This window comes from Sparus aurata, chromosome 7 (genome assembly GCF_900880675.1).
Source record: "Sparus aurata chromosome 7, fSpaAur1.1, whole genome shotgun sequence".
In the NCBI taxonomy this organism is placed as follows: Eukaryota; Metazoa; Chordata; class Actinopteri; order Spariformes; family Sparidae; genus Sparus; species Sparus aurata.
In genome coordinates, this window is record NC_044193.1 from 5086313 (window position 1) to 5112481 (window position 26169).

A 26169-nucleotide genomic window follows, 5' to 3' on the forward strand; every position below is an offset into this window, starting at 1 on the left:
GCTAATGAGCACCATCGCTCTGTGCATGTACCTTGAAATCCCACGAAGAAGAAGACAAACCGGATGTTACGGATGCTCCTTTTCCTGACGAAGCTAGATAAACAAACAAAAGCAAGACATTATATTTCAGAAATTTAGGGGCAAAAATAGCCAAATTAGATGTAATAAATTTATTGATATGTCTACCAGGAATAATTCATTTTCGTAAATCCGCAATAAGCGAGGGAAAGAAGGGCTAGCATCGTACTTGCTGAGTTAGCTGGCAGGCTATGCAGCTTGTAGTGGTGGTTAGCTCGACATGTTTATTTTAGTGCTGGAGCGAAGGAGCGCGACATGATGGCATGACACTGTCGCAGTGCTAGCGCGTAGCTACACTTTCACCTTAAGGTATGCTGTGTATTTTCTTAGAGAAGTATCTTAACTTGCTAAATCATGAGTAAAAACGAGAAATGGTATGGCTTAACACGAGTTATTCTCATCTTGGTGCGCTGTTAACGTTACCGACAGAAGCTCTGCATTAAAGAATGATTAAAGAACCCTTACGCAGTTTGCTAATTTGATCCTTATTGTCTTGTTGTTTTTTTTTTGTGTGTGTGTGAGTTTTCCTCTCCATTAAACCTCCTCTGTGCGGTTTAAAAGTTTCAGCCTCATTCGTTTGTTATTAACTTATTTCACTTTCTCTCTTGAAGATTGGAAGGTTGTGGGAAACACGTAAAAACTTAAGTTTTAACCGGAACTGCACTCCGTAAGATCTCCTCGTCGTCACCATGGCGTGGGCTCTGAAGCTGCCTCTCACGGATGAAGTGATCGAGTCCGGGCTGGCACAGGACTTTGATGCCAGTCTCTCGGGCATCGGTCAGGAGCTCGGTGCTGGGGCATATAGCATGAGGTACTGTGTGGGTTTAAGTATCCTGATGAAGTCCAGCTAGACATGCTACACATTGATAGTACGTCATCTAATTTGGGACTTCTTACAGCCATTAATATTAATATACAATTATCTCTTTCTCTTGTGTGAGGGCTTAATTATTGATCTAAACAAGGACAGTAATGGCACCCTCAAGGTGTTCCTTCATCAGGTGTCACTTTCTAAAGGTAGAGAATCTGAGTCAGCTGCTAAAGTTTACATTTCACCAGTGTGTGTTTTCACTTGACCTAACAGTGTGTGACTGCTGAACTTTTACTGTAGATTGTTTCAGATATATATATATATATGTTTTTTATTATTATTTTCAAATGTTTTTGTTTTGAAAATCCATCCTCAAAACAGTTTGCAGCACATGTTTTGTGGAATGGATCAGAGATTCTTTGCAAAGATAAGAAAGACTGAACTTTTCCTCCAGCTTGGCTTTTTGTCCACGTCAGCATGACAGTCGAGCTGAAAAATCTCTGTACATTGAAGCGTGACGTCCTGCACTTATAGATAGCAGATTAATCTTCACATGCAGGTGCCTTGCAAAGCAGCGACTATTCAATTCAGAATACTCTGGAGAAATCTGAAAGGGGCATCCACTATGCAGCATGTCCCCTGATAGATTAGTGTAAAGATATCTGCAGACATTTCTGTGTTTTTTTATTTTTTATTCTATTTGTCTTAAGTCTTAAGTCACAGTAGATATTGATGATGCTTGTGCTCAGCCTTTTGTGATGGAAATGATTTGAAATCCATTTGGGCTTTGCTGACTCAAGCGCTCTGCTTTGCTGGAGGAAGATCCATCTCTTTTGTGCCCTTTTCTGGCTGGTTAAGTGCACTGGTAAATGATACTGTACCAGCTGCAAAGTGCTCGCTTGTTCCTGAAATTCCACTGTTGAGAGCCGCAGTAAGATCCTGACTGGATACCTGAGTATTTAGCAGTGTTGCCCCAGTTGTCTTCAGTATAATTAATGAACTGTAAAGCTTTGGGACACAGTAATCCATCATTCAGTGTAGCTTAGTTATGAATGGGAGATGTACACTCTCCATTTTACTTATCCTGGTTGAAATCATTTTTAACAATTGAATATTAAGATATATATTTAATAAAAAGCGTTTTTCTCTTGTCTCTCCTGTTCTCCAGCGATGTGCTTGCACTCCCCATCTTCAAGCAGGAGGAGTCAAATTTGCCTCCAGACAGTGAGAACAAGATCCTTCCATTTCAGTATGTTCTGTGTGCAGCTACCTCGCCTGCTGTTAAACTGCATGATGAAACACTCACCTACCTCAACCAAGGTCAGCATCAGGATTCACAACCACAGTGTGGTTTCCAGCATTCTGTAAATGTATTGATGTCTGAGAATACTAAATAAAACGCCACTGGAAGAGGTTTTAGTTGCCCTTTGAACAAGTAATTCCAGATATTTTAATAATTGAGTGACTTCAAATCTTCACAGACAGATTTTTAATGATAATGGAGAGTCTGGGCGGGGGGGAAATCGATATGGAAAAATATTGCTGTATGGTCCGTGGGAGTGTGTGTTTCCCTGGTGCCAATAGAGCGATGCACTCTTTCCTGATAGGTTTGAAAGACATATCTTTTCATTTCTGTTAAACAGATATTTTGGTGTGCCATTATTAGCTATGAATATATGTGGTATTGCAGACTTGGGTAGGGGTGGGCAAAAATATCGATACGGCAATATATCGTGATACTTTGCCGCCCAATACAATATTGATTTTTCAACTCCAAATATCGATATATCGCCGAAGAGCGACTCTGCTGTGCGGCGGGTGTATTTCTGTAGTAGAGAGAGTGGCTGAGGTCTTTGCAAAATGGATGGCAAGTTAACAACGCCTACGCAATTAAAGTTGATGTTTGGAAGCACTTTGGCTTCAAAGTTAAGAGCAATAGCAAGAACAACGAGCTGGACAAAGAGAATATTACTGCCCGGAAATATTATGGGAATTAATAAAATGGAGAGGCTGTTTTGAATGAAATAGTTTTGACTCAGTTTGTCCTCTGATCAATATCATCTGATGTACATATCCAGGTACTTGTGTTTTCATCTTTATTTAAATCGCAATATCGTGATACGTATCGTATCGTTACCAAAGTATTGTGATATGTATCATATCGTGAGGTTCTTGCCAATACCCACCCCTAGACTTGGGTTTGTATTCATGCCATTGTGACCAAGGTCAACATACTGTATCATGATTATTAAGACGATCTTAAGGGCCAGACTGTGTTGAGGGTCCAGGGATGACGTATATAGAAGAACATGTCCAAATCGTCACCCAAACAAAGGAGAGGGAGATGATTTACTCTGTGACTCATGTCATGAAAATAATTGTCAGTGATGTAGAAATTATGTATTATTGTCATGATTATGACTCTGGAAGGTCAACTGTGAATGTTTGGTGACATTCTTGTAGGAACTGAGATCTCAACTGTATTGATCTTCCATTGCAGGCCAGTCCTATGAAATTAGAATGCTTGACAATCGGAAAATTGGGGAGCTTCCGGAAATCACTGGTAAAATGGTGAAGGTGAGTCTCTGAGATGCTGCTTTAACACGTATTATGTATATATAGCTTACATAGCATTAACATTGGCCTTGAATTGTTTGCGAAACTGAATTCCAGAGCATCATCCGTGTGGTGTTTCATGACCGACGACTTCAGTACACAGAGCACCAGCAGCTGGAAGGCTGGCGCTGGAACAGGCCCGGGGATCGCATCCTTGACCTGGGTGAGCGCTGACTTTGATGAATCCAGAAGGTTCTTGTTCTGAGGGTGTTGTTTTGGATTTGTGTGTGAGAAGAATGTTGCTGTGCAGCCTTTTTTTATGTGTATTAACCATCCAGTAGTTAAGGATCTGTGAGTACAAGGTTTAGAAGACAGTGGTGATATTATGGAGAAGTTGCTGTGTGTTAAGAACTCTTTTGATAACAGCTTGTTTCACATTGATCCGTTGCAGATATCCCCATGTCCGTCGGCATAATCGACCCCAGGGCTAACCCTACTCAGCTTAACACTGTGGAGTTCCTTTGGGACCCATCAAAAAGAACCTCAGTTTTTATCCAGGTAGCATGACGGACACCTGTTGTCCTAAATTACTTTCATTCATTAAAAGCAACGGCAGTGATCTGAGGCAGTTTTGAGCATCATGAGCTAAGCTTGTTAACATTTAGTGCACTCATCTGTTCTGTTTGGCAGAAATGGCAGACAGTAATAACTAATACAACCGTGTCTCTATAAGATTTAAGATTTGTGATATGTCATCATTCCCGTATATTTTAGTTTCATGTTCCTTTTTTTTAAACTTTTTTAGGTACACTGCATCAGCACAGAATTCACCATGCGCAAGCATGGAGGAGAAAAGGGTGTGCCTTTCCGCATCCAGATCGACACATTTAAAGCAAACGAGAGCGAAGAGTACACAGAGCACCTCCACTCTGCCTCCTGTCAGGTCAAAGTCTTCAAGGTGAGGGGAATGAGAGGAAACATCGATGTATGGCAATGAAAACATTTGCTATCAGAGACAACCACCTGATTGACCTCCATCTGACTGGTTTCAGCCTAAAGGTGCAGACAGGAAGCAGAAGACGGACAGAGAGAAGATGGAGAAGAGGGCGCCGCAGGAGAAGGAAAAGTACCAGCCCTCCTATGAAACAACAATCCTGACAGAGGTTAGCTCGTTACTGACCTGTTACAGAGAGAATGATTTTGTGGATCCTGCTCTTCACGTAATCAGACACCTAATGTTTTGTTTTGTCTCACCAACAGTCCAAAATCAAAGACATTCACTTCACAATGATATAAATGATTCAGCTTGTGTATTATCTGGCTTCTCTACTCCTTAATGACAGTTAACAGAATGTCTTTGGGATGTGGACAAAACAAGATGTTAGAGGACGTCATCTTTGGCTTTTGGGAAACATTTTTCACCATTTTCTAAACATTTCATGGACCAAACAACTAATCGATTCATGGAGATTTCCCCTCCTTGGAAGTGACATTCTGGATGACACACAATTGGAATAACACACAGTTCAGATAGATTAAATGCAAAGGAATGCTTCAGTTTATAACGGTTGAGAGCAGAGATACATTTATCAGGTTATTTCAAAGCTACAGTAACAAAAGTGTCGTTCTTCTGCAGTGCTGTCCCTGGCCAGAGGTCACATACGTCAGCAACTCCCCTTCTCCGGGCTTCAACAGCACACACAACAGCTTCCCCGTTGCAGAGGGGTATGAGCGCTTCATGTTTTTTGCCAGCACTTAATGATTAATGCTGCTTCAAATTTAATTTACCGTAAAATCCACATAGTTGCACTGTGTTTCTTCCTAATCGTGGATTTCTGACACGGTCAATTTTTCATCCTTTGTTTAGAAATGGATCACCAAACCACCAGCCGCCTGAACCGGTCGTTCAGGTAACGGATGTAAGTACAAGTACATGTTCACACTCTGGATTTACTGCCTGGCTTCCTCCTCACTGCCTCACTGAAGCGTCGGTTATTAATATTCACAAATGCAAAGCTGACATCTGCGTGTTAAACCGCTGCCTCGATCCTCTGAGGCAGTAAACAAAAATAAGCCTAATCTGCCTGAAGGTGTGCATGACAGAATTTAACAATGATAAATCAGAAATACAAGGTCAACTCACATCACAGACATGACATCAGAACCCTTCTCTCTGGGAACCAGACAATGATTCAGTGCCTCTATTGTTTAACCTTGAAAGAGGACTTGTCAGAATATTTCATGCTGTGCTTGCTATATATTTGGATAGATGTCTGCTGAGACGTCATGCTTTGGTTTCTTACACTGACAGACTAGTCTGTTAACAAGTTGATCCTGAGTCTTGCATCATGTTACTTTCTCTATTTAAAGTGACCACGAGGAACTTTAAAGTGTTTATGAAACAGTCTCGTGTTTCCTCTGATGATTATAAATGACCTGTGACAGCAAACGAGACCATCGACGAATAGACTGCTGTACTCGGGTCCAATCACATTTAAATACGTTACCTCATTGCGATCCATCGTATGATCTCTGTCACTCACTTCCAGGACAGATGCAGGTGACACATCTGTCCTGGATGCGTCACCTGCTTTACAACAGCAGCAGCTATTGTCAATCGAGCCGCTAGGAGTTCCTCGCTGTCACTTTAAAATAGACTTTCTGTAATTGTTAATGTCTGATATGTTGACGACTGAAATGTCCTTAAAATGAAGTCATAAAAGTCAGCCTTGATCTAATCTCTCCATTTCTTTTTGTGTGTGTCTTTACATGTTTCTTGTCAATTTAGTACAAAAAGTACGACTCTATTATTTCTTTGTATATTTGGGATTTATATATCAAATCCAAAGCATTGACATTTTGTCGAGGTATTTATGTTTTAACGTTGAAATGCTATTCTCCCTGAACTGTCGTTGGTTTCTGCACGATGATGATGCTACAAATAATCTCCTTAGACTGCCCAGTGTGCCGCTCGTCTTTGGGACTTGGTCAGTACACGCACACTGTACACGTGTTTGGCTGATTTCAGACAATGCGGTACCTCTAACTCTGAGATACTCTTTGTTGTATGTTCTAATTAAATATTTAATTCTGGGTCCTGTCTTGTTTTTTTTTTCTTTCTTCTCAGAATTTGTTACCCACAGCAACACCGCAAGATGCACAACAGTGGCTTTTAATAAACCGCTTCTCGCCCTACTGTCGCCTCTTCACCAACTTCTCAGGTAAAACTGCTCTATAACACACATCACCTGTCGCAAAAACCATTCGACAGAATTCCGTGTCCTGTCTCTGATCGTTTGTAAAATTTTTGGCGAGTCGAGACCCAGAAATGTGAGTGGAAAACGAGTCCCTCTCAGGCATTTGCCTCATTATGTAAATGTGATGGCAATTTCACACGAGGGTCTTGTGTCTGAATAAGCACCTGAGTCACTTTTTATATTGGAGTCACGACAGCTTTAACATTCCTGTATCACTGTCAGAAAATGTTCATTTAAAAGGATATTCCGGTGTAAGTTTAATCCATGGTCTAACACATTGTGAAACTGTGTTAGACTCCCTCTCGAGAGATCAAGTTAGCAGACCGCGAATTTACGGAGTTTTATCAACCTCAGAAACGACCGCACGACAACAATACACTGCAGTAAATGGATCCAAATATAAACCGCCACCAAAAAGCCACAAATAATGCTCAGAACAGCACCAAACTTCAGCAACAGTACAAATAGGGTCTCAGCACATAGTCCGGGGCATCTAACCTCCGCTAGCTTAGCTGGATTTCATGGAAGCTGAAAAACAGACTTCTTTCTGCCATCAGCTTCCGGCGGGGGAAGTCCCGGCGAGCGATTACGAGTGCGTTAGAATGTCAATTCCGGTCTTTTCCTGTCCGCGCGCAATCAAGATCTGTGTCTTACTGCAGTAAGAACGTTGAATTTGAGTGCGGACCAGGGAGTCAGATTGACATTTTATCCAACCGCGGACTCTACGGCAATCTGTCGACTCGTCGGGACTTTCCGTCAACAGGAAGCTGCTGCAGAAGAAATGGTGAAATTTTAGTCTAGCTTCCAATGAAAATCCAGCTAAGCTAGCGGAGGTTAGATGCCCCAGGACTATGTGCTGGACCCTATTTGTACTGTTGCTGAAGTTTGGTGCTGTCTGAGCATTATTTGTGGCTTTTTGGTGGCGGTTTATATTTGGATCCATTTACTGCAGTGTGTTGTTGTCGTGCGGTCGTTTCTGAGGTTGATAAAACTCCGTAAATTAGCGGTCTGCTAACTTGATCTCTCGAGAGGGAGTCTAACACAGTTTCACGGTGTGTTAGACCATGGATTAAACATACACCGGAATATCCCTTTAATAGTCATTTTACAATCGCTACAGAACGCATGGATGAATACATAAATATCCAGCAAAACATTCTCTCATTACCACGTCAGGACTTCATGAGATGGATGAAGCCGACCGTGTTACATATCCTATGTGTGAAAAGAGCGCTGCAGACAAGACATCATGTTGTATTTAGAGGGTGACAGTGTGAGAAAACAAGATGAAAAGAGGCTGTTATTGTCTTGAGGACCAAGACTTTAACCCTGCATTACACAAAGCATCTGCTGGAGTGTCTTTTAGCCAGACACGAGCCCCGAGGACCGGTCTGTAGCTGACCCTCTCTGCTGATGGGATAAAGCTCATGTTCATATGTGGAGGGAAGTGGTTTTATAACACGCTGGGTCTTGTTTCTGTGTACCAGGGGCAGACCTGTTGAAGCTGACCAGGGAGGATGTGATTCAGATCTGTGGGCCAGCTGATGGAATAAGGCTCTTTAATGCACTGAAAGGACGGTGGGTGATCTCCAGTTGAATCCCATCTGACAACATCTATTTTGCCTGTTTATCGTCTAAAGAACGGCTTCATCCATTTGTGGACACTGTGTAATATTCTCTCTCTGGATGCCGTGCACAGGATCGTACGCCCGAGGCTGACCATCTACGTTTGCCAGGAGTCTCAGCAGACGCGGGAGCAGCAAGTGAAACATGAAAACGGAGACGCTGCCGCCAACACTTTCTTTGGTCGGTGAACATCAGAGGTTCACGTGTGTTTGGTGTAGCAAAATGTAAAGAAGAAACTCTGAATTCATGACACGATTTTATATTATTATCAAGTAGTTTTCTTTTACATTTCCTGGAAATTGTAGCTGCTGCTGTTCATGCCTACTATAAGATTCTTGAATTTATGTCAAACAAGTTGCTGGCGTAGCTTTTTAAGGTTCTCTGTCTGCAAGATCGTCAATTACAGATCTTATTTTATAGAAATGGAAGGCAAAACTGTGTATTTCTCTACATTTTGTACCTGTTTTTATCACCTGCAGTATATCACGCCATTTACCTTGAGGAGCTCACGGCTGCTGAGCTGACGGAGAAAATCGCTCAGCTCTTCAACATCTCACCCAGACAGATAAATCAGATCTTCAAACAGGGTCCCACCGGCATCCACGTACTGGTCAGTGACGAGGTGAGGTCAAGTTTTTCTTTCTGCTCGCTGCAACATCAAAACCACACAGATTCCCGCCTGCGTCAACGTCTACTCTCCTTTTCACAGATGATTCAGAACTTCCAGGATGAAGTATGTTTTGTATTGGACACAATGAAAGGTATTCGAGCGCGGCACTAATAAATGATGATGATTTATCTGTTTCTATATTTAACACGGAGCTTTGATGAACTCAATCATGGCGGGTTTATTTATAACACCCTCTCCCCGCTACGTTTTCCCTTGTTCTTTTCCAGATGACACAAATGACGGTTACCACATCATCCTGAAGTGAATACCGAGCTGGAGAAAAAAAAGCGTTGCTGTCTTCTTTTTCCGGTCAGCCCCTCTAGAGCGTCATACTCCTCGTTCTTCCTGGAATACATGGAGATGCCCCCCCCCAAGAAACTTCTTGAGGCTGCTAGGAGGATTATGTGACTGAAGCAACCCGCCCTCTCCTCACTTTACCTTACTGTCTTACTTTTAGAGGGAGCCACAGCTGAAGTAACGACCTCCTTCTCGCCCTGCAGTTGTCTCCACTATTAAATCGTTCGCATTTTCCTCTTGTCGCTTATGTCTCATGAAAGAGGTGAATGGCACTGCAGCTGCTTTCACTGTTTTTGTTAGCTGAGCATCTGGTGTGCCAAAGCTTTGCCTGTCAGCTCTTCAAAAAAAACAAAACAACAACAACCAAAAGAAAGGAAAAAATGATAAATTAAAGCGGGACAGAGTCCGACAGACTTGACTCTCTAACTCGGCAGCGCAGCTTGATTTCTCTCGTCTTGCCTTGCGGGATCCAGTCAAGCAGAGTCTGCAAGAAACACGGTTTCGCTAACACAATCGCAGTCGCATCAAAGAACCGCAGGAGGCAAACGGGACATTAGGAGAAACTGCTGGAATCCAGCTGTTCTCCTTTAACATCTGCGATTCCTTTAGAAGCTAACAAGCCAACAGTCTTTCACTGGATCGAACTGTTTCTTTTTAACTTTTCCAGACTCCCAGTTGGTCCTTGAATATCATGTAGAGCGTAAACTGGTACTCGTGGTTGTTACGTATGGATCTTGAATGATGATGAAACACTGTCAATATTAGTGATTACAGTGGCAACACCAGCAAATTGTCTTTGCGCCTTCTTGTTCCTTTTTTTTTTTTTAGCCATTTCCCGACTTTATTTGTACATAGATTACATTGTTTTAAAGCGTCTTCAAAAGGAATCGTGTGTTACTTTGGCAGTTTTGTTTTTTTTTATTAATCTTTTTAACATACTTGACTCTCTTCATCAGTGTTTTTGGATGTCACCACTTCCAGATACTAATAAACATGTGATGGGCTGTTGGTCACACCAGAGCTGCATGTGAAAGAGGTTTGATTAGTTTATGTTTGGTCCGTTGTACTGCTTACATGGAATTGATAGCTTGACATTTTTTTTAGATGTCCATCTTTGCCCCCCAACGTCATCAGCATTATTAAAGTACTGACCCATGTACTGGTCGCCATCTGTTGTCTGTCTTCTTACAAACCGTTGCTGCTGTTAAGATGCATAAAGGTGTTAAAGAGAAGCCCTGAGAGACAAACGAGGTAACGCATAATCAGGTGGTTTTCTCTCTCTTGTGTTTATGCCAGAACAATCTTTATAGATGCAAATGTCTTTTCCAGTTATACTCGAATCCCAGTTTACTTTAATTGACTGACTTCTTGCACAAACTGTCTTTAGTTTATGACATAACTAATAATTTGGGATCTTGCAAATTCAAACGTCCAACAAAGAACTTTTATCTGATATTGAAACGGTCTCATTTGACTACTGATCCCTCTTTGCATAGGCAAATGAGGCCTTCAGCCAGAGGATTGGCTGTAACTGTAAGCTTTGAATAGTTGTGGGTCACACGCTGACTTTACAGAGTTGGATTAGATTAAAGTAAAATGTTTTTTTGTTACGCCGGAGTGCTGAGGATGAATTGAGGAGCCGCGCAGCCTGAAGGAAGAAGCTGTTCTGCAGTCTGGTGGTACGGCGCTAAAACAAAGTTCACGTTGAGTCTGAAAGAGTTCCTTTAGTAGCTTTAAAGAGTATTTTTACCCAAAAAACAAGAGAATTCAATTGATATTTGAGTTTGTGTACCTCCGTGCTGGTGATATAGAGCTTCATATGATAATTATGACACTGTTGCACACAAATATTTCACACAGGATAAAATAATGACGTAAAGACATTTTATATCCAGTATGAGTAAATAATATGAGTTTGGTGTCTTTTTTCTGAAACTACATACTTCTAATTTGAATAAACAAACACTCTGATGTGATTTCAGGATGTTTTAGTGTCATTTTAAGAGTTTTAAGCTTATTTTGTTGATTATTGGGATAATATAAATTACAATAATTTTGGTCGATATTGTCCTGGGCATAACATTTTCATATCGTCCTATTAAGAAACGTGATTTTACCAGGAATTTAACAATTATCAGAGCTGATATTTCTCCACTTAGCGATGTTGGTAAATTAAAGGTGCATTATGTAGTTTTAAGGAAGAAATTAAACTTATTTCATGATAAAAAAATAAACAAACTGTCAACAAAGGGACAAAATGTGAAGAGATTTCAGTATATTTTACTACAAATTTAAGATTTTTAACCATGCTTTCTTGATTATCTGGTTAATATCATGAATTGCGATTATTTTGTCCGGTATAATCCCGACATAACATCTTCATATGGTCCTAATCCTATTCACAATCATTGCAGAAATGAAAGAAAATGTGTATTAATCATCGTAGTGGATGTTTCATCACCTCAGATTTCATCCCTTCTTATTATTTTTTACCTTTGGCTGGACAGATGTGCAGGCTTATGACAGACTTGCACAGTCATTTTGTTGCCATGGAAACTGCAGCTTTAACAAGACGCATTAATAATAATAAAAATGTAAGATGCAGGTTTGTGTTGATATTGATAAAAGAAACATCTTTGTATCAATACTATCAAATTGTGCACGTGTGCTTCCGCTCAATGTGAACAAAGAAGACCCAAAAAACAGCAGATTTGAGGAAAAGCACTTCATTTCCCAGCATGCCCCGGCGCAAGGCATGCCTGTGATGTCACAATAAGTATATATACGGCTACAGGGAAGAATTTCTTCCTCCATTGTTACATTGTAACAACCGGGGCCGGGGCCGAACCGGGGGGAAGGAAAAGGCGTTCTCTCTCTCTCTCTCGGTCCATTTACAACATTTTGACACCGAACCACCAAAAAAAAAAACCCGACCCGCGTCAAAGCGAGAAGACAAGCGAGGTTGAAAGAAAACCAGCCGAACCGAACCGAACCCGCCCCGCTGAGAAAGAAAGGGATAAAACCAGCACAGATGTCAGCGGATTTCTCTCCATCGCAAGCAGTTGATGAAGGCTTCCTGCAGGACGATAAGACATTTTAGAGGCTGCTTGCTTTTCTTTTTTGCTTTTTTTTTTTTTTTTTTACATTATTCATGTGTTGGGGGGGAAACCAAGTGAACACAATGACGTCCCTGTTTCTGCTGTCTGCCCTTTAAATAGATAAGAGACAAGACAGGACAGACAGATAGAAAAAGAGAGAGAGAGAGAGAGACAGAGAGGCATGCAACGTTTCCAGGAAAAAAAAAAAAAAAAAAGCCCGCAGGTCCAACACACAGATCTGTGCAGAACAATGAGCATGGAGCACTGAAGTGAAGTGAGCCTCAGATTTCACTACAACACCAACAAAAATTGACAGTCACGCAAAGCTTTCTCAAGCCAGATCACTTCGGGTTGCCGTAGTGCGAGTGCAAAGTGTGGACACTCGGGTTTTTCAGGGGTTTGGCACCAAAAAAGAGAGAGAAAAAAAATAAGAAAGAGAGGAAAAAGGAAAAGGGCGATCAGAGATTGATGTGCAGCTCACACTGGAGACAGACCTGCGAGCTGGTTGGAATAAGGGTCCCTGTTTCTGCCCCAGGTAAGAGGGTTCAGTGTTTCATTAACCGGGCGGCTTGCCATTGTGTGTGTGTGTGTGTGTGTGTGTGTGAAAAATGGGTAGAGCGAGAGAAAGAAAGAGAGAGAGGTCGAGTCTTTGCCTGTCAGACTGATAAAATCCAGCCTCCACACACACACACACACACACACAGAGTCTGATCAGCTGCTGCATGCACACACAGTTAAGACAAATACATCCCTGCACACACACACACACACACGCGCACACACACAGGTAAACACAGGACTGTATCCTGTCTGTGCTTAAAGGGGGACAGCGGGCTCATTTTCATACTAATCAACATTCAGCCTCTGCTCTGTGTTTTGCCCTATTTACACTGGAGTCCCCCAGGTGGAGCGCTCGGTTCACACTGGTGCTGGAACCACACCTGCAGCTTCATCATGGGACGTTTAAAGGGGCCATATGTAAGAATTAGCCAATGCTAACTAGCTCAGTTAGCCATGCAGCCAGGGATGTGTTAGTGTTTACAGTGCAGGAACTGAAGCCCCCTCAGGAGGAGCAGCAGGCCCTGAAGACGGTTTTTTGTAGCGTCCCAACTGTTTAATTACATCGTCACGTGATGCACCGAGGCCCAAAAAGACCTTTTTCCTCACAAGATTACATTGTGAAAAAGAGCAGCTGGATAAAATTAAAGCCATTCGATCCATTAAAATTCAGAGAGTCAAGAAGAGACGCGGGACTAAATGATCATATCCCCATTTAAGTTAGCGAGGCGCTAAAGTGGAAGTTAGCCGGCTCAATTGGTATTTTCCTATCAGTGAACGCTGTGTGCAGATGTAACATAACATCCACGACCGGTACAGGTCAGGGCTAGCTGGTTAGCATGCAAACATTAGTGGATATCTTTACAAAATGAATGTTGTCATTGATATTTTTAAGTTTACACCTGAATTTTTGTACATATTGTCACTTTTAGACTTGTGCTTCTTCCTCACAGCATCTTCACATGTGCTCCGTTAGGTTAAAACATCACTCCATAAAGGGCAAATTCACATTTAACTGTGAGTTTGTGCGCCGCTGTAATGATTTCAATGATTATAATATTTTCTAAAACTACATACTGCACCTTTAGATTGATTTAGAAATGCACTACGTTGGCTCTGATGTAGCATCTGATCTCTATGTCCCGTCTGAAACACTTATCTGATTGGTTACATGTCACGAGCAATAGACGATAATCAATGAACGATCTGCAAAGAGTCTGCAAAGTGATCAAATAAATCAGCATAAACTAAATAAATACATAAATTAATCAGTAGGTAGTTTTAGAGAATAAGTTCAAACTCAACAATACTAATGAGGTAATAACACAAACTCAAAAAAACTGAATTAACAAGCTGTTCTCAGAGGAAAATAAGGTCCAGGACAGTGTTTGAAGCTAGAAATGTGGCGGGGTCCGCCACATTTAAACAAAGTAAGACAGTATGAAATGTGTTGTTCTCCAAGGTCAGTTTGTTTATTCAGTTTATTCATTAAAATCATGAGTTTAGTTTGTTTAGGCATTTGAAAATCAGTCAACGCAGATCTGTCTCTTCTGATTAAAATGTCCCAAAACTACATAATGCACCTTTAATTACCTCAAAACTGAGTAAACAGGCGTTAATTACATTCCATCGCTTGCTATCAAATTAATCACCAACTATTCTGATAATCTGTTTGAGTAAAAGAAAGTCAAAGTTCTCTGATTCCAGCTTCTTAAATGTGAATATTTTCAACATCCTCCTTGATTTCTGATAATCGGTATCGACCCTGACAAAAAAAACATGCGTCGATCGCTGATTTTTGCACAGTAACGCCACAACCAAACTTCTAACGCATCATTCTACACATTAAAGTCCTGAATTAGTTTCCCAACCTGCAGCTGTAATTCATATTTAAGACATTTCATCTCATTTAAGGAGTCCGTGTGTAGCGGCAGAATCACTGTGGCTGCAGGAGTTGTTTCATTATTCACACAGCAGCTCCAGGATTTGTCTTCAGATGACATCATCGTTACATCACCTCTCTGTTCTTCACTGTACAGTCTGACAGAAATGTTGCATGTTAGAGCTCCTTGATAATGGCTCATTTAGCGCCGTCACATGCAGAAATGCTGGTTGCACGTTGCCTGGTTAAACATTTAACTCACACAGATGTAGAGTTGCAAACTATTGATTACCTCTGAAAATACCTTATTCATGGGGAATACTAATATAATAAGCCCGAGGTACAGATATTGTCTTTATGCAGGCAGTAGTCATCGATTTGCATCGTGTTTTGGAGGATATAAAACTTTACGAGATGCAGTTTCGACCACAAATCTATAGAGCGTAACGCCGTACGTTCAGCTGCTCTCGTTCACCTTGTTCGACCTTCTCCTGTTGGGGGGGTTCGTTTGATCGGCTCCGGCGTTCAGATCCACTCGTATCGATCCCCGCTGCTCTGTTTGTGTCAGAATTGATAGAAAAGTAGAGCGAAGGAGCCACAGAGATCGCTCGCTTCAAGGCTGCACGCATGCACTGTGCTTGCCTAGTTGCCATGGTGACGTTTTCGGGGACTTGATGATTTCAAAGTAGGATTTCATGTGAGATGAGGGAGGGAGGGAGAGAGGGAGGGAGGGAGGGAGTGATGGAGCTGGAATACAAATGAAAGGAGACAGGTACAAACAGCTGATGTCACCGTTTGGTTCCTGTGTTCCACCTCGCACAGGAACTGTTTGATACAGACGATCCCGCTCGGTTAGAACAGGAGCATTTCTGTCTTCTTCAATTAGTGAATCATCAGTGATCATCCACCCTGCTGCTCATTAATTAAAAGGATTAGTTAACCCAGAAAAAATGACTGTTTGTGTCCACACAGATTGAAAATCTGGTGAGCATTCTGCTAAACAACCGAAGTAAAGTTTAAAATGTAAACAAATGGACAGGAAATGGCTCCACGCAGCTCGGCCATGTCTACTCCGTGTCTTTTTAAAGCTGAAATCTGTGTAATTGAGCTTGATTGCCTCTCAGAGTTTTCAAATTAGTTCTGCACCTCGGAGCTTCCGGAGACACGGACGAGTTTTATGGAGCCATTTTGTGTATTTTCAGTTTTAAAATCAAGTTCCTGCACCACTGTGGAAATAACAGAATTAAAACTTTTGGGTGAACTGTTCCTTTAGGTCCGAATAAAGAGGTTTTTAGCACCAAAAAAGTATTTGTGCAGATAATCAGCACCTGTAACTGACATTAATTAATATATCTGACATTTTCCTGAGATGACTAATGGGATTTTTATCCTTTGAATGATAATAATCCACTCTCACACGTCTCTTTGTTCACATTTCCTGGTGCCGTCTGTGTCCGCGGCCTCACGTGTTGCTGCTCTGTGCCCCCCAGACTCCCAGTTTCCATGGAGGCAGGTTCGTCCCTCAGCCTCAAACGACGATATGAAGAGGTGGACAACAGCTCTCCATTCTCTACACCGAAGGACTCAGACGATGACATCTCCAGCAGTGACAGCGCGGACAGCTGTGACAGCCTCAACCCCCCTTCTAGCACTGCATTTACCCGTGAGCGCCAACGGGAGACACGTGTTACATCAACTTAGAGTTTATTACAAGTCTTTATGTCTTAACATCCCAAAATGTTTCCACCTTTGTCCCCCTCTTCAGCCACCTCCATCCTCAGACACCACAAGCCGTCACCGGGCGGCAAGCGGGTACGGTTCGATGTGGTGACGGTGTATTACTTCCCCCGGCGGCAGGGATTCACCAGCGTGCCCAGCCAGGGGGGCAGCTCCCTGGGCATGGCCCGCCATCACTCCTCCATCAGACACTACACGCTGGGAGAGTTCGCCCGCGAGCAGGAGACGAGCCACCGGCACACTTTACGCCAGCACCTGCGCCAAGAGAAGCTCAATGCCCGCAAGATGAAGGTAGGGTTCATTTCTAATCAGTCACGTTGGTATTTTGTGCATCTGGTGACTTGCAAAATGTGATGCATCCTTGTAGAGCTGCAACGATTTAACGATTAGTTCTGTTGCGTTTTCTTTCCGCTTGTCCGTGAGGGTCGCGGGGATGTTGCCACTTTTTTTTCCCCCCCCCTAACTGGGGCTAAATCTAGTTTACTCGATGGGCGATGGCTGCCACACAAGGTGCCAACTGCACATCAGGAGCAATTCTGGGGTTCAGTATCTTGCTCAAGGATACTTCAACATGTAGCTCAGTCCAAGGGGAGCCAGGATTCGAACCTTCCAATCACTGGTCCACCAGCTCTACCCACTGAGCTACAGCCGCCCCTTACGATTAGCTCACCGATTATTTTGATAATCAATGAATCAGTTCCAGCTCAAAGTTCTCGACTAACTGTCGCCCACAGCTGACGAGGAACGGCACGGTGGAGTGCGCCCAGGCCGACCTGCTGACTCTGGAGGACGTATCGGACGAGGACCTCGACGTGGACGGGGTGGAGGTGGACGACTGCTTCTTCCTCCAGCCGCTGCCCACGAAGCGGCGCCGGGCCCTCCTGAGAGCCTCCGGCATCGCCCGCATCGACGCCCGCGAGAAGGCGGAGCTCAGAACCATCCGGCTCTCGCGGGAGGAGTGCGGCTGCGACTGCCGCCTGTACTGCGACCCGCGCCACTGCGGCTGCAGCCAGGCCGGCATCAAGTGCCAGGTGAGAGGCGTCGGCTCGTCCGTGTGCGGGAAGGAGATCGCTGAGACTCGAACGACCCCGACTCTGTTCAATAAAACGAGTGCCCTCTTTATCAAATTGAATCATTTCACTAATATACTCAGTAATATGTGCAGTTCATTCTCCCACAGGTTTTTTTTGTCAGGGGGAATCTTTTTACGTGTCACAGCAGGAAGAACAAACTGTAAATCGTAAAATTAATGATGAACTCCGTTTAGCTGCTTCAGCATCGTGCATGCAGCCTCACTGTCACACTGTTATGATCTTACCGGATCACTTTAATAGGAAAGAGCACTAATTAATGCTATCACTAACGCCTGTGGTTCTCCTGCTGTGACAGGCCAAGATACCTGCTGTGAAAAAGGTCGCTTTATTTCATTCAACACAAATATTGAATGTTCTGTGGATTTGATTTGATTTTATGGTCAAACAAAGTTTAAATCTGTATCCAGGCCTGCAGCGCGTGACAGGCTCCATTGTTCCTCTGAGACGCGACTCGTTGTTTGAAAAATGAAAGCGAACAAAACATTGAGGTTGAAATAAAATGTTTATTTTATTGTTCGATGCTGTAAAATCAGCAGAACGATGAAGCAGTGAGGGAATCAAATCATTACACCATCATATATTTGTACTCTTCATTTATCTTTCTCTCTCATCAATTTACTGAAATCAAAGATGGTGATCAAAAATTATTAATACTAAAATCCTTTTACCTCTTTGTACGTGCTGAATGTTCATATGCTCGTCGTGTCAGTAAAGGAAAAGAATAATAATAAACAAAAGTATAGATTTTATTGTTTGCTCGCTCAGAAAGAAAAGTATATAATATAAAAGGCTGTTTCTCTCTATGTATGTATTATTTAAAGCTGCGATAAGCCCTTTAAGCAATTAATGATTAGGTGTTAAACAGCTGTTAGCAAATATTTTGACAGTGGATTTATAGTTGAAGCCATTTTTTAAGCAAAAATATCAAAAATTTGATGTTTCAGATGTTCAAACTTCTCAAAAATGTGAGGATTTTTTTGTCTTTTTTTTTTGTTTTACCATTTTCTGATGTTTTACAGACCTGGACCGTGGAAATATTCATTCTTTGTAGCTCTAGTATTGGTAATGTTTGGAGTGTTTAACTTTATAAATCATCTTTCTCTTTTCTAGTTCTGTTTTATCTCGTTAGGAGGAAACACAACTCTCATCTCCAGCCGACTTATTACACCGCGCACTCTCTCGGTTGCCGTGATTTTTCATCTTATCTCGGCGTGTGTGTCATCTGTCTTTGTGCTTTTCCACAACAAACTCTTACGTAACTCATAATGTAACACTTACGTAAATAGATGAGGATATTCTGATCGTTAGCTCGACTTGTTTCCTGTTCAGGTCAAATAAAACTGGAGCTGAGATCCTCTTTGTTCCTCCGCAGGTGGACAGGATGTCGTTCCCGTGCGGCTGCTCTCGGGACGGCTGCGGCAACGTGGCGGGTCGCATCGAGTTCAACCCTCTTCGTGTCAGAACTCATTACCTGCACACCATCATGAAGCTGGACCTGGAGAAGAGGAGGATGCTGATACAAGGGAACGGGGACCAGTTTTCTGAATCCGACCCGCTGTCCTCCCCCTCCTCCACCTGCCCCACTTCTCCGGACCTGTCCTCGGTGGCCGGCCTAGACTCTGAGCTGGAGGAGAGCGAGGTGCAGACGGTGGTGGTGCAGGATCTCCTGGCAGAGCAGGACATTCTGGAGCGAGAGAACGAGACAGCTGTTCTGCACCTGCAGAGCGCGGAGGAGCAGGAGAGGAGGGAGAGGGAGGAGGCCGAGGGGGAGGCGGTGCAGCAGGAGCTGGGCGCCGGAGGCCTCGCGGAGCAGCCGCTCTGCCTCATGGGAGGGGAGCAGGCGGAGGTGCCGGGCGTGGAGCAGGTCCTCCTGCAGGGGCCGTTCCCCACGGGGGCCACGGTGCTCTGCATCACTGACAACCAGGAGGAGAGCCCCTCTGACCTCCTCAAAGACTCCACTTCTCTGCTGTACTATCAGCTCAGTCCCATAGAGCCCGGAGCCTTTGAGACCCTGCCCAGAGCGGAGGAGGCCCAACAGGAGGAGGCGAGAGATTCAGGAGGGGGCGAGTGTTTGGAGAGGAAACAAGAAGGAGGAGACGAGTCGAAGGTTGACAAGCCTGAAGAGATCACCTGCAGGCAGAGCTCGGGCAAGCCTTCGTCCAATGTGATTCTGCGCTCAGAGGAGCGTGTGGATGTGGAGGAGGAGGAGAGGAGCCTCCCCGAGGATCAGTGCCACCGGGGGTCCTGCCTGGAGGGAGAAGTCCATCCACTGCCTCCTGAAGTTTAGTCTTAGCTTCTCTGCAGATGTTTTGCACAATAGCTTCATCTAAGATGAAAAAAAAATTACATGTTTCACATTATTATTACCGCTATCATCAAGAACGATTACAGGTTGCAATCTCTTGTAGTGGCTGTCGTTGAATAATGTGGAGAACGAGCCTGAGTGGTACGATACATGAAGAAGAAGTCACTCCCCGGAAGTAATATGGATGCAGTTACAGGGCAACATTGTACGTAACTCTGTTGGGGGTGATGAACGCGGCCTTAATGGAAAACATAACTTGCGTGTGTAGGCGTCATTTGTCGATGAGAAAGTGCAGCAAGTAGAGCTTTGTTCATTTCCAGCGCAGCAAACAGAAAAACACAACGTGTGAATGCTGACATAAGCCTTTTTTGTTCGGTGATGTATTAAGCTATCAACACTAAACACGAATCGTTTTGCCGCGCGTGAGAAGCCCGGCGCGTTTCGACTCTCGCTGGCTCACTTTCCATGACGGCACGCGCGTGCTGTAAGCCAAGCCAAATGAAAGGCCTCTGATCGTACCCTCCGCCGAAGACAGACCTAATAATCCTGGAAATACTTGTTTTTGTGTACTGTATATGCGTTTGCAGAGCCGAGGTCGCTGCTTACTTGATCTGTATGCACATTGTGAACCGAGCGCAGCGAGTGTTGCGGCTCTGCTGTGATGAAGGTAAACCAACGCTGAGCAGCAGATCAGCACTGGCCTTAGTTGTTGCTCCTGCTCACCTTGGGCTGCTCGTGCAAATGCAGTCGATTTGTCAACGAAAAAAAACCCCTAGTTTACCTGTAGTTACAATGCCTATGATATTACTTATTATTTCTTTTGAGTAATGTGTCTTTTGTGGTTTAGATACTGTCGGTTTGAAGTCCTCGCAGTCCTTGTTTTTTTTTTTCTTATGAATGAAAGAAAAGTGTTATTTCTTCACGCGGCTGCACTGTAACGCCATGTAGTCCGGTCGTGTCCTGTCACGATGAAATGCCAGAATAGATCTTCACAATCTTCTCCTCTTTTTTAAGAAGGTGCTATATGTAAGAATCGTTCACCTGTAGAAAAGAAGTTTACAGCTGCTCAGTGCACTCGTGTTTATTATTCCTTATTAAACCTGCCCAGTTAGACGAAGCCAACACCTCAGTTTCAGTCGGAGGTAACTAAACCGTTTACAGCAGCTCTAGATGTCACAACATACTCAAGACTTGAGGTAAGATTGCCGAAATATCTCTTTGAATCCCTCGCACTCTACCAAACTGATCGGCAGCGTATATCTCCTCGTACGGTAACTCAGAGAGGACACACTACTTCAGCTTTAGAAAAGCGTAGCAACCCCAAAAACTCAAAAAATACAAAACCACTGTCATCGTCGTCATCGCAGCTTCCATCCAGCTGTACTTAATATAAGATCTATAGCCAATGATAGCATTGACAGCATTAACTATATGTTAGCATTAACTATATGTTAGCATTAACTACATGTTAGCATTAACTATATGTTAGCTTTGACAGCAGCCCTACACAAGCGTCTCTTTTTGGACTGAGACTGAGAGCGATGACAACGTGGTTCTACGAGACAACTCTAGCTGCTAAATGGTTAGCATGCTAACTCCTGTAATGATAATAATAATGATAATACATTTAATTTGTACATTGCACACTATACATTTAAAAAAATCTCAAAGTGCTACAGGAGAAGCAACAGTGAACGAGAAAACATTAGCAAAAAAAAGCAACTTAGAGGTCACAGGATCTGCTGAAAAGGAAAGTTTAAGTCCTTTTTCTTTTTTTAGCAGCCAACTTTGCAACATGAGATCTTTGACAGAACGCCAACACTGTTATTTTGTCGGTATACATTAAAAATCTTACATATAGCTCCTTTAACGAGTCAAACCACGATGGGGAGTTGATTGTGGATCGATGACATTGACACTCAAAGAGTCAAAGTGAAAGTAGTTGTACGAAACGATGTGATGTTACTAATTTATGAAGCAGATTGACCACGACATGGATTTTGTATATTTTATGTTCAATCTGTACAGTATGTGTGTGTGTGTGTGTGTGTGTGCCTATTTTACATCTGTGTGTGTGTGTGTGTGTGTGTGTGTGTGTGAGAGAGTCGTGCATGCACATGTGTATGTGCTGTATTATTATAAAATAATAATTGGGGGGGGAGGGAGTATATTAGTGAGGATACATATTTTATTCCTGAAAAAAAAAGAAAAAGGTGCTGATGTTATAGATTTACAATTCACCGATCTTTCTCCCCCGCCGTCACGAGGAATCTGATTTCGAGGAGAAGTTCCTCGACGACTGATGTACGACGTGTCGGAGAGCCTCTCGTAGGAACGCAATAGCTACTGCACTGCAAATCATCGATGTGGCGATTTCCTTTTTTTTTTGTTGTTTTCGGAATGAGGTGTTTTTTGTCATCGAGTATGTAAAAAAAAAATTGCAAATTGTATAACATTTCTGGTCTTTAAATGTCTTTTTCTAAACTACGTCTGATTAATGCCGATCTGCGTAAGTGTGCCGACTCTTCTTACACAAAATCAGTCCTCCGTGTTGTCGCCGAAAGGGACTTTGTGGCCGTTGCTGTCGGTAACACAGGACGTGCTGCTGTGTATGAGACGTCTGATGTATTTCTTTGCCTTCTTTTTTTGTTTTTCTTTAATCGTCTTAATATAAATCTACTTAAAGAGTTGCGCCAAAAGCAGTGGTTTCAAACCTTAATTAAAAAAAAACGACGCTTTCATCCATCAGACGTTAACAAAGCGGTCTCATGCAGTTATTGTGAGGCTGGAGAATCATTGTGGCCCTTTTGTGTTTCGCGTGACTTGCCTTGACATAGTGCCATCTTTGAAGTGATGATGATTACAAGCTGCCTATTGTTGCGCTTTTGTCCTCGGCTTTCTACTAATAGACTTTCGGTTTGGGACCACTGCATCATATCAACTCCACTACACTACGTGATTGTGTGTTTTCTCCGTGTGAAAGGAGAGTGTGTGATTGTTGAAAAAGACTGACACGTTTAGACTTCTTCATCTAAAAAGCTGTGAGAGCGACTCTCATGCTAACTGTTGCCTAAAGTGGACAAAAAAGGTTTTTTTTTATACAAAAATAAAAAACAATAAAACACTCATTTTAAAAAGGAGAATGTTTTCTGTGTGTTGTGTTGATATTAGTTAGAAATAAATCTTTATTTTGCATGATTGTAGGGGTTTTGATGACCTTTTGCCTTAAAACAAAATGTCTAGGAAACTGCAGAGCTCCAAAATCCACATATTTAATACAACAAATGATATTTAATGTGTTAAATGTTGCATTTAATAAGTGGATATTGGAGCGCTACAGTTTGAGTTTCATGTCTTGCTCACCTTGGACTGTTTTGGCAGCATACTCCTATTTTTATGACCTTTTGCCACGACCTTGATTTAGCTAGATATGGATCAGTTATTCACAAAATCTGTCTTGATCTATTTAAAAGAATTATAATTTTACTGTTCTCAGTTCTCTTCAAATCTTACATATTTTCCTTGATATGAATTTGAGGAGAAATCAGCTCCAAAGCAAATATTTTTCATATATTTCAGTGTTTCTAGTTTGAAAATGATTAGATTATTATTTCCGAGCTTTGTCTATTTTATTATTACATTTACTCACTGCAGACTGATGTTATTGATCTAAAACTGTGAGGATTTTGTGCATCCTGTGTGAAATGTGAAGCCTTTGTCCTCATTCTGACACTGGAGGTCATGACAAAGACTGTCTGCAGGCTGCAGCACAACCTCTGACCACCAGATGGCAGCATAAACTCAGCGCATTCCTCCTGAACACAACATGCTCAGTACTGATAAATGTGTCACATATATCACATATTCACTGCAGCTGTTACTGAAATCATGCCACAGGATTATAGATATTAACACAGACAGTTAAAGGTTTGATTCCCAAGAACAACCATCAAGTCACTTCCCTTTTTATAAAGTTATCTCTCAGCTTATAAAAAGGGGCCTCTCGCTTCTCTGCCGGGTACAACAACTGATTGTGGAAGCCAAAATATTTGCTGGCTTTTCTCCTCAATGGCAGGAAGTCGCTCGCTGGGGGAAAGTGACACAATGTCTCCCCTTTATTCCCCGCTGGACCGAGCCAGAAGTGGCTTCTCGTGAGCGGCCGGTTGCCAGTGTTACCCACACGGCTCTGAGGTCTCTGCTGTGGGATGCAGGATGCAGGCCCACTGCGCTGACGTTCACTTTCCTTCCTCTCGCTTTTGCAAATCAAGTGCTGATAATGACCCTGGTACAAATAACAAGTCACATCAGCGATTGTCCAGCGAGTTCCTTTAAAGGTTGCTAATATCTTAAAAGGTCTTGTTTGTATAATTCAGGGGGAACACTTTCTCAGCACCTTTCGTAGCCAGGCGAGGGATATTTTGTTGGTTGCAATGTGCAACCTCACCACTAGATGTCGCCACTTAATCCTACACACTGGACCTTAAAGGGATATTCCGGTGTAAGTTTAATCCATGGTCTAACACACCGTGAAACTGTGTTAGACTCCCTCTCGAGAGATCAAGTTAGCAGACCGCTAATTTACGGAGTTTTATCAACCTCAGAAACGACTGCACGACAACAATACACTGCAGTAAATGGATCCAAATATAAACCGCCACCAAAAAGCCACAAATAATGCTCAGAACAGCACCAAACTTCAGCAACAGTACAAATAGGGTCTCAGCACATAGTCCGGGGCATCTAACCTCCGCTAGCTTAGCTGGATTTCTACTGAAAAGCTAAAAACAGAGTTCAACTCTCCTCCATCAGCTTCCGGGTCGGGGAAGTCCCGACGTGACGATTACCGAGTGCAGTTAGAAATGCTCAATTCCGTTCTTTTCCCTGTCCGCTCTGGATAATAACTGTTATAAACTGGCAGGTAAGACACATATGAACTTTGATTGCTTTTCCATGGAGTCATAATCATACATTTTCATCCATGAGCCGCGGAACTCTACTGCACTCGGTAATCGACTCGTCGGGACTTCCCGTCAACAGGAAGCTGCTGCAGAAGAGTGGTAAATTTAGTCAGCTTTTCAGTAGAAATCCAGCTAAGCTAGCGGAGGTTAGATGCCCCGGACTATGTGCTGAGACCCTATTTGTACTGTTGCTGAAGTTTGGTGCTGTTCTGAGCATTATTTGTGGCTTTTTGGTGGCGGTTTATATTTGGATCCATTTACTGCAGTGTATTGTTGTCGTGCGGTCGTTTCTGAGGTTGATAAAACTCCGTAAATTAGCGGTCTGCTAACTTGATCTCTCGAGAGGGAGTCTAACACAGTTTCACGGTGTGTTAGACCATGGATTAAATTTACACCGGAATATCCCTTTAAGAGAGGGCATACATATTGTTTTATTAAAGGGCACTACGCAGATTTTACACATGAAGTTCCAGACATCATTAGGTTTCTTTTACTAACGTTGAGGTTTTAAGAGGACAGATTTACAGCCAAGGAGTTTTAAAGACGTTGGCGTTTATCAGGCTGATGAAAGATGGTTGCATTATGGGAAGTCTAGGATCCAGCAGGGTTCACAAGATCAGGTAAAGACTCGAATACTTACCACATTTCGAGCTGTGCTTCTGAACAGAACCGGCGTCCTTTGCTGAGGTACAACAGTAAATCTGATGTGCCCCTTTAAAGCAAAACGCTCGCCAAAATGCAACCTAGGCTTTTTTTGTGAATGTATACGAGTCAAACCTTCGTGTAAAAGCATAATTACGATAAAAGAGGCACTTTTAAGATTTTTTTGTTTTCGGGTCAAACTCATTTTCAGTGGGAGTGCTACGGGCACTTTTACGATAGCAGCAAATCTCTATTTTTAAAACACTAAGAAGGCTCGACACAACATGAAACTTTGCTCTTAGTATCACCAGGGTCTCTACACATGAACACGAGCATTGAGAACATTGTTTGTGTACACAGAGTTTACTAAAAAGAAGGTTTTTGAACAACTCACGTTAGCAGTAGCTTGTTCCGCTCGCCGCCGTCCTGCCAGTGGAGAAGTGTCGATCTCAGAATGTGACGTAACCTGGAGGACAGTTAAGGTGGAACGCTCCTAAAGCTTAGTTCCATATAAATGCACGGATAATTAGTTGTTTTGTCGTTAGTGAAAAACAATATTGACCTTGAAGTTGAAAAAGGAGCCTCATATAAGGAACAATA

The 26169-nt window shown here is 42.7% G+C and overlaps 2 protein-coding genes across 3 annotated transcripts; both read left to right on the forward strand.

Annotated features, from left to right (window-relative positions):
* Positions 1–33: 33 nt before the first annotated feature.
* On the forward strand, positions 34–10460 carry tfcp2 (transcription factor CP2). 2 transcript variants are annotated; one of them, XM_030422491.1, is made up of 17 exons: positions 34–387; positions 690–889; positions 2058–2209; positions 3390–3466; positions 3563–3668; positions 3897–4003; positions 4251–4403; positions 4498–4608; positions 5082–5170; positions 5313–5364; positions 6400–6432; positions 6573–6666; positions 8190–8280; positions 8402–8508; positions 8808–8950; positions 9038–9089; positions 9226–10460. In XM_030422491.1, exons 2-17 carry the CDS (start codon positions 768–770, stop codon positions 9261–9263), a joined length of 1527 nt encoding a protein of 508 aa, XP_030278351.1. In that variant the 5' UTR covers positions 34–387; positions 690–767; the 3' UTR covers positions 9264–10460. The 2 variants fall into 2 exon arrangements, with proteins under 2 accessions (XP_030278351.1, XP_030278352.1); XM_030422492.1 differs by lacking the exon at positions 6400–6432.
* A 1641-nt stretch (positions 10461–12101) lies between these two features.
* On the forward strand, positions 12102–23109 carry csrnp2 (cysteine-serine-rich nuclear protein 2). The gene is made up of 5 exons (XM_030423941.1): positions 12102–12928; positions 16324–16496; positions 16599–16861; positions 17305–17601; positions 19037–23109. Exons 2-5 carry the CDS (start codon positions 16337–16339, stop codon positions 19949–19951), a joined length of 1635 nt encoding a protein of 544 aa, XP_030279801.1. The 5' UTR covers positions 12102–12928; positions 16324–16336; the 3' UTR covers positions 19952–23109.
* Positions 23110–26169: the final 3060 nt, after the last annotated feature.